This window comes from Urocitellus parryii, chromosome 4 (assembly GCF_045843805.1).
Source record: "Urocitellus parryii isolate mUroPar1 chromosome 4, mUroPar1.hap1, whole genome shotgun sequence".
Classification (NCBI taxonomy): Eukaryota; Metazoa; Chordata; class Mammalia; order Rodentia; family Sciuridae; genus Urocitellus; species Urocitellus parryii.
The window spans coordinates 206,386,111-206,395,760 of record NC_135534.1 but is presented as its reverse complement, the minus strand read 5'-3'; the positions used below and the strand labels follow the sequence as shown (position 1 = coordinate 206,395,760).

The window sequence follows — 9,650 nt, the reverse complement described above, 5'->3', positions numbered from 1 at the left end:
GTGCTCCTCCTTGTCCACACCAAGAAAGACCATGCCCGGCATAGCTGATGTGGGTGGGGCACATGGGGCTGTGGGTGGGAACAGAAAGTAGGTTTGAAGGAAAAGGAAAAAGGGAGGGCCTCAGGACGCGGCCTCCTCCCCCACTTCAATGACCCTGGCAGCCTGACACGGCCAGTCAGATGGGGCCTAGACGGCGTGTGGCAGCCAACAAGTGCGGGCCAAGGACTCGGAGGGGCCAGAGCGCACAGCACGGCGAGTGAGTCCTGCAATATCGGCCCCAGGACAAGGGTGACGCTGGGAGGGTGGGTGGGGCTGTCACTGTGGGAACCCGCCACCCCTCTGTTCCATGAAACAATGCTGGGTCTCAGCTCAGGAGCCCCAAGCCCACGGCACCCTCCCCACAGGCACACAATGGCTTGGAATGACAGGAGTCACAGAACAGAGCAATGTGCCAGCAATTTTATAAACACTTATTTATTTCAAAAATACTACAGAGGAGAGATTTAGATTAAAAAAAAAAAAAAAAAAACACAGTCATATACAGAAACAAAATGTACTGGACCAAGGGAGAGAAAAGGGTCACCCTGGGCATCCAGAAGGGAGTACAGTGGAAACCATTTACACGTCGTTTATAAAAGAGCATGTCTATAAAAGAGTGTAATACCAAAGTATAAATGCAAAATAGAGTGGCACATCATGGAGAGACCAGTACCTCGTGGAACGGGTGGTTGGGGAGCGGGAGGTGTGTGGCTTGGTCTCAAGGCCGCTGGCGGTGTGGTGGTGCCTCCCGGGCTGAGCCACAGGCATCGGGGGCACTGTGAGGACCCCATGAAAACGACCCAGAGGAAACCATCTTTTCCAGAAAAGTAAAATGTGAGTTTAGGTGGTTGGTGTGCAAGTGGGGCCTCGTGAAGCTGCACCTTGCACCCCTCAGCTGGGGCCAGGCAGGCCTCGGCCTCGTCCCCGGGGCACCAGGCTCTGCATTGGGCTCGGGTCCCGGCCAGCCTGGCCTGCTCTGAGAAGACCCTGGGGTTTCCTGTCTGTGGTTTTCTCAACAGTCCCTCGTGGCCCCATGGGAACACTGGGCTAAGTGTTGCTCACGGTGATTAAATAAAAGATGTGCAGTTGAAGGTGCCTGAGCTGGGGAGGGCCTGGGGGAGCCAGGGCATTCCTTCTGAGCCCGGGGCCTGTGGCAGCTCCTTTCTGGGTCAGGTGGCTGTGTGGAAGGCAGAGTTTTGAAATGCTCCAGGAGCTCCAGAAGACTACCTTTCACCAAGGGGAGGCCCCATGACAACCTCCTGTGTCTCAGAGGAGCAGGGAGGGAAGGGAGACTGGTCAGAAACCCAGGCCTTTTGGGGCACCTGGATGTGTGCAAGGGTCCCCTGGCCACCACAGACCTGCCCAGACCCAGCCCTGGGCTAGCACCTCCACTTCTACCCCCCTGGGCACCCACTGAGCACTCAAGCTTTCTATCCAGGATTCGCAGTGCGTGTCACAGGGAGCCAGAGCTAGAGGCTGGGAGGACACAGAGTAAAGACCCCCAGCCTGACACTCTTTGGCTCCCCGCTGTTGGGCCTCCAAGGCTAGCTGGGTTTGGCACCCCGTGTTCCCTTGACTCCACAGCCGTCCCTTCTGCGAGAACTGGAGAGCTCACCAGTGACTGGAGGGTGGTGCAGCGTGCATACCTCTTGGGGACGGAGTTCTCCAGACAAGGGGCCCTCAGCGTGGAAGGTCAGGACAGCAGGCAGGCTCCCTCCAGGGGTTGGAGGTGACGGCACCTGGAGGCCCAGCTGGAGCAGGAGGTCCAGGGAGAAGCAAGGCCAGGGTGATCCTCACAGCTGTTCCCAGCTGGCCTGAGAGCTGAGTCCAAGCACCAGGGGGTGACAAGCCCGGTGGGCCCTAGAGTGCCACCTGCAGTCCACAGAGAGAGGACTCCACAGATAGCAGGAGAGGTGGCTCATGGGGCCGGGCTGGGGAGGCGATGTGCAGGAGGACAGTTGGTGCACAAGATAGGTAGTCGGGCAGGACTCTGTGGGACCCTGGTGCCCCCCTGGCGCAGAGCCCCGGGCCAAGTGCGGCTCACTGGTCCTTTGTCAGGCAGGGCAAGCCCTAGCAGGCTGCAAGCAGTTCCGGCTGGTGACCCCTGGCTCCTGCTACCTCTGCACAATGTCGCTGATCTCCTTCACAGAGCTGAGGAGCTTGCTGAAGTCCTGCGTGGCTGCGGGGCCACCCCCTGCCGTGGCCGGGCAGATCTGAAGCTCCCGGAGGCTGCTCTCCAGTTTGTTGATGGCCTCTCGGAAGGCGAACTTGTTCCTCATCTGCTGGATGGAATCCACGTAGCTCACGCAGAACGTGTAGAGGTTCTTGCCGGCCTCCAGCACTGCGCTGTGGCTGGCCATCTGCTCAGAGTTCCTGGAGATGGCCAGGCACAGGGCCTCGGTGCTGTCCAGGACCACGCTCTTCGTGATGGTGCCACTGGCAATCCTCTCTGGGGGCTGGCGGGTTTTCCTAAGTGATACGCGGGTTGATATGAGGGGGACAAAGGCCGTGGACGAAGGCTGGTCACCTGCTTGGGCTGAGGATGCTGCTGGCATCACGGAGGGGCCAGGGGCTGGGCTGGTGGGGGTCCCGGGAGGCTTGGTGGCTGATGGTGGCTTGGGCGTGGATGGGAGCACAGGCTTTTTGAGGCCTTCTCCTGGCTGGCTGGGTTTGGTGGTGTCACTGTTCACAGCATCTACAACCAGACTGGTGGCCTTTGCTTTGGCGCTGATGCCCGTGTCCCCTGCTGCTTCCTGGCCTGGGCTCTGTGAGGGCTTCCCCATTTTCCCTGTGGAGGCTGGTGGGGGCGGGGGGGCAGGCTTGAGCTTGGACAGCCTCCCCTTGTCTCTCCCTGGTGACTCGGGGGGGTGCTTGTGCCTTCTCACTCTGGACTCCTCGGCCGGGGCCTTGCTGGGGACCCCAGAAGCACCTGCCCCCGCCCTGCTGAGGGGGGGCGGTGGCTCAGCGGCAGCAGGGGCCCCTAAGGCACTGCCCTTCCCAGCCTCGTCCTTGTGGGGGAGGCCAGAGGAAGCGGCCATCATGACCTGCCGACGGAGGAGCTTTGGAGTCAGACTGGGAGGGCTGGAGCCAGGGCTGGCCCCTGCGCTGTCTCTGAAGACCTCGTCGGCGGCCTCCTCGCTCTTCTTTGCCAGCCGCGGTGGGGGGGTCACGGTGCCTCTGGCCACCTGGTCAGGCCTGTTCTCACTGGCCCGCTTTCGAGGCAGAGCTGGCTTCTCACTCTTGTGCCCCGCAAATGTGGAGGAGTCAAACTGCCTGCCGGTGGACTGCAGGTCCCGCGGCAGAGTAACGGACCGCCACTCGGTGTCCCTGGCCCCGTGGGGCACGCAGGAGGCCGAGCAGGACCGCAGGAAGCGCTTGCTGGAGCTGCTGCCAGCCTCCTCTTCACTGGCTGCCAGTCGGCTGCTGGTCAGCGTGCTGGACTTTTTCCACAGGTGGGGAGAACGGAAGCCCGAGCCCCCAGGCTCCCGGAAGGCTCCATTGGGGACACCAGCTCCATTGCTGGGCTTCGGGGACTTGGTGGGCTCAGCTGGGTCTGAGGGGGTGGGAGCTGGCGCCCCATTGCTGGTTTCCCGGCCGTCTTCCTCACTGACCGCTCTGCGCTCTGGCTGACCATCCATCTCCCGGAAGGAGCTGCTGCGCTTGGGAGGAGTTGGGGCCATTTTCTTCTTCTTCTTGATCAGGGCGCTGAACAGGTTGGTCTTCTTGTCTTTGGGGAGAAGGCGCTCATCTTCGTTCAGGCTGCCGTCGGGGGCACCGCGCTCTTTTCGAGGGAGCAGTGGAGACACAGTGGGCTCTGGGTCCAGGGGGTCTGAAACACAGGGGAGAGGTGAGCAGCTCCGGGCCAGGAGCTCCCAGCGGAGCCTCGTGGGGTGCGGGCTGGCCCGGGCTGATGGCAGGCTCTGCATCACTGCCCGAGCCAGGCTGCTGGGCCCTTCTCTACTCACCCCAGAACTCTCCCACTTGTAAAATGCAGGACGAGAAAACCTACAGCCCGTGAGGACGTAAATGAGACGATGACGGCAGAGCTCCCGGACCTAATTTCTCAACCATGCCACCATGGTTGTTAGTCTCCTTGAAGACAGAGGACCCAAAGTGCAGGATGGCCCTGGCCTCCTCGTCTTAACATGGGTTTACTCTAAAGCTCAGAGTCCCTCCAATGTCACTCTCAGTAAGAGCAATGACAAGGTCAAGCAAGGGGTCAGATGGTGGCTCTCAGGCAAGCCAGCCAGCGGAGGTTCCCATGAGGTACCATCTAGAGGAGAGGCTGCATACCACAGGGGGACGCAGCAGCAGGCCGTGGTGTGTGAGAAACAGGGTGGCCTCTCAGGACTTCCCCTGGGCCTCCTTCACACATGAACACTGCTCACAGGAGGGCTCTTTCTCTTCTTGGTGGTGCTGGAGGTCACGCCAGGTCCTAGCCCACACTAGGCCAGTGCTCTCCCACTAAGCTACTCCCGGAGCCCCATACGAAACCTGCTTGGTCCTGACCTTGAATGATGGAATCCCCCTCAGAGGTGGCCTCGCGGGGAGAGGCTGGCTGTCAGCACCCTGGGGCTCAGAACAGAGGTGCAAGGGCGTGCCTGTCACAAGTCCAGGTGGCACACAGGCACCTGAATCCAAGACGGCTGAGACCTCCTCAAACTTTAAACCAGCAGAAGCAGGTGAAGAGGGAAATTCTAGGGGCCGGAGCTGTGGCTCAGTGGCAGAGCGCTTGCTTTGCACGTGTGCGGCACTGGGTTCGATCTTCAGCACCATATAAAAATAAATAAAGATACTGTGTCCATCTACAACTTAAAAAAAGATTTAAAAAACTAAAGAGTGAAATTCTACACATCTGTCTCAGGGCAGGAGAGTGACCTGACATTCCTGGCTTATCATGAGATACACAGCAAAACACCCCTCAGAAGATCACCGATGGGCGTGAAGGAACACGACTGTGGACCACTGGGCTTTTAACAGCGCTACCACGTGGCCCCTCCCCTCTGCCACTCCCCCGTCCGCAGTCATGGGACTACCACAGGATGAAGGCTGAGGACTCCAGGCAGGCTGCGGGCCGCAGCCTGCAGGTGGCCGGGGAGTGCAACTGCACATGGCCACTCCTGCGGAGGCTGACCCTTCCAGCCCTTCCTACTGGGTCTGTGGGCTCTGCGGTGAGTAAACAGCCCTTGCAGACCTCCACCAGAACTGGCTTTATCCTGCCCCTTCCCACTCGCCCAGGCTGGTAGCATCAGGCCCACCACCAGCATTTGCCAGGAGCTTCTGTGAACCCAGATGCCTGGCCCTACTCAGACACCTGGACCCAGTGATCCCCAGCAGAACCAGTCTTCCGACTCTGGAGGCACCTGCTACCTTAGAGCGGAGCCTGGCACGTGTACAGGAGCACTGGGCCAATGTTTGCTAATATCATCCTTGGTAATATCTTGAGGCCCGCCCTAAACTGATCCCATCTCCGGGGTTCTTCTGGGTAAGTGTGCGACAAAGACACTCTTTCGGAAGCCACAAGGGAGAGGCTGTTCCACAGGCATCTGCTGGCTCCACTCAGCCCGAGTGGACAGCTCCTATTGCTGCCTTTACAACCAGCTGCTCTGTTTGGTCCAATATTTACCACTGCTGCATTGGCCCTGAAAGATGCCTCCAAATGTGGTGAATGAGAGATGCGAGGCCTCGTAACACCTCTGCCTTCTGACTGAGCTGACCAGGAAGCTGATGGCCCCTGAGGGATTCCCAGGGTAGGGTGGTGCTGTGCGGGAGGAGAGCCTTCCTCTGTCCAGAGCGGGACTCAATGAGGGACACCTTCCCTCAGTGTGGGCCCATGCACAGCCTCCCTGACAGGGTGGGTGGCTGGGAACGTACCGCTCTCCCCCTGGCCCTTGGAATGGGGCGTCTCGGGCACGTCGGTGGCATCTTTGTGCTCGGCAGCCCTCCTGGAGGTCCTGGTCTTGGTGGGCAGCTCTGGGGCCTGCAGGAAGGTGCTCGTGGCTCCCCGAACGCCTTGCTTCCCCAGTTCCTTTTCGACTTCTGAGAATCACACAAACAAGACCCAGAGCCATCAGCGACAGTGCAGCTCAGAACGGGCTCCCCTTTGCCTTTTAAGACACAGTGGGCATCAATGCCGTACAGAGAAGGGACACAGACGCTGAAGGAACAGCACTTTCTGAGCATTTTCCAGAACTCTGCAGGGCCACCAAAGAGCCCAGTGCCAACACCTGTGGCCTGCTTTCTGGGCTCAGAACACTTGCTGACCCGGGCACTTTTGCCAGAGGAAACTAGAGGCTGAAGGCTGGAGCCGTGTCTGGCAGGCCCAGCCCCACGGGCACCCCACTGCAGGCACCCTGGGCCTTTACCGTCCGAAATACTGGATTCCTGGAACATTGTTTCAAAGGCTTGATGGATTTCAGCAAACGAGGGCCGGTCAGAGGGGTTCCACTGCCAACCTACAGAGAAAAGGCCGGGTCAGACCATCCACAGCCCTGCTAACAAGTGTGGGCCAGCAACTCCTAAGGGGCAGTCTGGAAAAGGGACTCCAAGCCTGTTATCACATGGTTCTGTCACAAGTTAAAGTGACAAACGCCACTGTGTCCCATTATAGACATTAAGAATTTGAAAAGACATTACCAATTGTCAGGAACATGAACTGCAAAACCCTAGAGAGACACTAACACTAAAAACCACATTTATAAATGTATTTTCCCAGCCCCACTGTCGTAGGTGTTGAGAGTTAATAAGCCAAATAGCCTGCTCCTATCTCAACCTTACTTCCCGGTTACCCAAATCTGAAACTTCCTCAGTGGAGAAACACCATTAAAACAGACCAAATGAGGATGAAGAGCAAAAACGCCAGGGTGGGAGCACGTGGCTGCTCTCAGGTGCTCCCGAGGGCAGTGCAGGTTGGCACTGCCTTTTCGGGATGACAACCTGGCACACTTTATCAAAATTTAAAACGCACACAGTTCTTTGAACAATGCAGCTTTCAGACACCAGGTGAGCGCACAGAGACCACACGAGGGTGCTCATTCCTGCCTTGCTCATGGTGGTGAGAACCACACAAGTACACAAACCACCAAAACCTGTCCCCAGAGGGCTGGAGGGACAGATGAAGTCACTGAATGGAAAGCTAGGCAGCTCCACGAAGACATAAGGCGGGGGTTGGGAGAGACCTGATGTCCGGACAAGGAGAGGTGTCCTGTTACACCCAGCGGAGCACAAGCTGAGGAACGAAGGAGCACACTCCTCACAGACACAGGAAGCACACAAGTGTACCGTCCAAATACATGTGCGTCGACACGCGTGAGCAGTGTGAAACTGCCTGGGTGGCACTGCCTGCAGGTTCAGCCAATGGAGCGCAGGGCTCAGGCAGGCCCAGGAATCCGCACTAATCAGTGAGAAGCCTGGGTTTGGTATCCATCTATCCCATTGAAAAATGAGAACAAAACAACTCAGAGGTATGTCACTGCAGGAGTACAGAGCACTAAAGAAAGTCTCAAAATGTATGTCAAGCTGCTGCCGTAGGGGCTTCTGAAACATGGGAGCAGAGAGCCACGGGAACCCCACTGTCCGCTGCATGTGCACTCTGCCAGCCCTGGAGTTTCTCACCCCCCAGGCTTTCTAGAACGTGCGGGGGAAGCTCACATGCTCGCATGAGTTCGTAGACCTTCTCAGGGCAGCCTTCCGGCCGCTCCATGCGGTAGTCTTTCTCCAGCAGCTCATACACCTGGGACAGGTCGATCCCCGGGTAAGGAGACATGCCATAGGTAGCGATTTCCCAAAGCAGTACTCCAAATGCTAAAAGAAACAGAGACAGGCTCATGGAGAGGTGTGAAGTCTGGCATCCTGTACGGCAGACATCAGAAGTCACCCCTCAAAAGCAGCCCAGGGACTGACCTGCAACCCAGGCCCACGGGGCATGATGGGACTGTCTACTCCCACCACAGACCAAGCCAGGCTGAGGAGAGAGGGTGACCAGGTCAGCCCCTCTGGGAAGCAGCCTTTGCAGGGCCACGGGGCAGAGGGCCCCACCTTCTTTCACAGCTCTGCGTCTGCAGCAGGCCACCTCTGGTTTCTGGGTATATGGGATTATCTCTAAGCCCTGGGCTTCCAACTCTAAAAATTTCACAAAATTTTTTTAAAAGACTTGAAATCCCATTTTCCACCAATGGACTGAGGACTCCTTAGAGGAGCATGATTCAAGTCTAGGCCAGGAGGGGACCTGGACTATCTCACAGTCTCAGACACACAGAGGTGTGGAGGACTGTGAACCATATTTGAATCTCGGTTCAAACTGTGAAAGAAAATATGATTTTTATATGATTGGAAATTTGAACGCCGGATATTTGATAATATTCAGAAATTCCACCAAGTTTGAGGGCAGCACTGTGGTTATGCTAATAGAACTCATCTCTAAGAGATGATACTGAAATATCTGGTGCAGAACATAGGAAGTCTGGGATTTGCTTCATGACAACGTGGGGCAGGGAGTGGGCAGGGTGGATCACACAAGACTGCCATGAGCCAGTGACCATTACGGCTGGCTGACGGGTACAGGTGCTCATTCTGGCTGTCTTCTTCAGTGTGTGCTTACAGTTGTCTGAACAAAGAGTTCTTTAAAAAATAAACATAGGTAATTGCCACATGAGACTTGAGAAACAAGTGTCCTTTTAAATGCCCAAACCACACTAAGCAAAATTCCCTGCCCAGAGGAAGGTTCTGGGTACCTGTAGGGCCAGCTGGCTGCCCCAGCAAACCCAAGCAGTGAACATAAGATGGCACGGACACCAGCAGTCAGTAAGCTATCTGGGCTACCAGGGTTTGGAAAGAAAAAGGGAGAAAGGAATTTTAAAAGGAGAAAGAAAGAAAAAAAAATAAGACAGGGAATGAAGTAATGAAGAGAAAAAGAGGGAAGGCAAGAAGCCGGGGTGCAGGGGAGGCACTGAAGGCTCGCCCTGGCAGGGCCTCACCCCAGACGTCAGACTTGATGGAGAACTTGTTGTAGGCCAGGCTCTCAGGTGCAGTCCATTTGATGGGGAACTTGGCTCCAGCATGGGCTGTGTAGGTGTCCCCCGTCATTAGCCGGCTCAGGCCAAAGTCGGCCACCTTCACCAAGTGGTTTTCCCCTACTAGGCAGTTTCGGGCAGCAAGATCTCTGAGAAGGGAAGGAGTTCATCTGTGAGGGCCTCTGGCTGGATCCAGACCCACCACCACTAGGCAGAGGTGCAACACGACACTGGGAACATGGAGTCTGGTCCCAGGAAGCTTCAGCACGTGCCAGGGGGCAGCACCAGTCCCTCAGCAAACTGCTGGGGCTCCACCACAGTTGAGAGCAGCAGAAGCTGGTGCTGGGAGCAGGCCCTCTGGGCCTTGACCTGGACCAAGTTAATTACTTCGGGACTCAGCCATAAAGTGAAGACAAGAGTAACCATGCTCACCTCTCAGGACTGCTGTGAGAAGTGATAAAACACGTAAAGTGCCTCTGCGGGCTCCAAGAGCACAGGGGCTTGTCTAAGTGTGGCAACTGCTAGGCTGTGCCAGGCCCAGGGAGCAAGCCCTCAGCCAGACCCCCGAGTGCAGGAAACGCAAATCAGAGTGAGCCTCCC

General features: G+C 57.1%; 1 protein-coding gene across 4 annotated transcripts in view; it reads right to left on the bottom strand.

Annotated features, from left to right (window-relative positions):
* Positions 1–463: 463 nt before the first annotated feature.
* Positions 464–9,650, bottom strand: part of Abl1 (ABL proto-oncogene 1, non-receptor tyrosine kinase) — a 125,610-nt gene continuing 116,423 nt past the window's right edge. For 3 of the 4 annotated variants that reach the window (XM_026386215.2, XM_077797160.1, XM_026386217.2), the window contains exons 7-11: positions 9,015–9,199; positions 7,690–7,842; positions 6,405–6,494; positions 5,914–6,078; positions 464–3,868 (exon numbers count right to left, since the gene is read on the bottom strand). In XM_026386215.2, the coding sequence (XP_026242000.2) occupies positions 2,154–3,868; positions 5,914–6,078; positions 6,405–6,494; positions 7,690–7,842; positions 9,015–9,199 (2,308 nt within the window). In that variant the 3' untranslated portion in view covers positions 464–2,153. Of the gene's footprint in view, positions 3,869–4,548; positions 4,804–5,913; positions 6,079–6,404; positions 6,495–7,689; positions 7,843–9,014; positions 9,200–9,650 lie in introns of all 4 variants that reach the window. The other variant, XR_013343457.1, reaches the window with a different exon arrangement.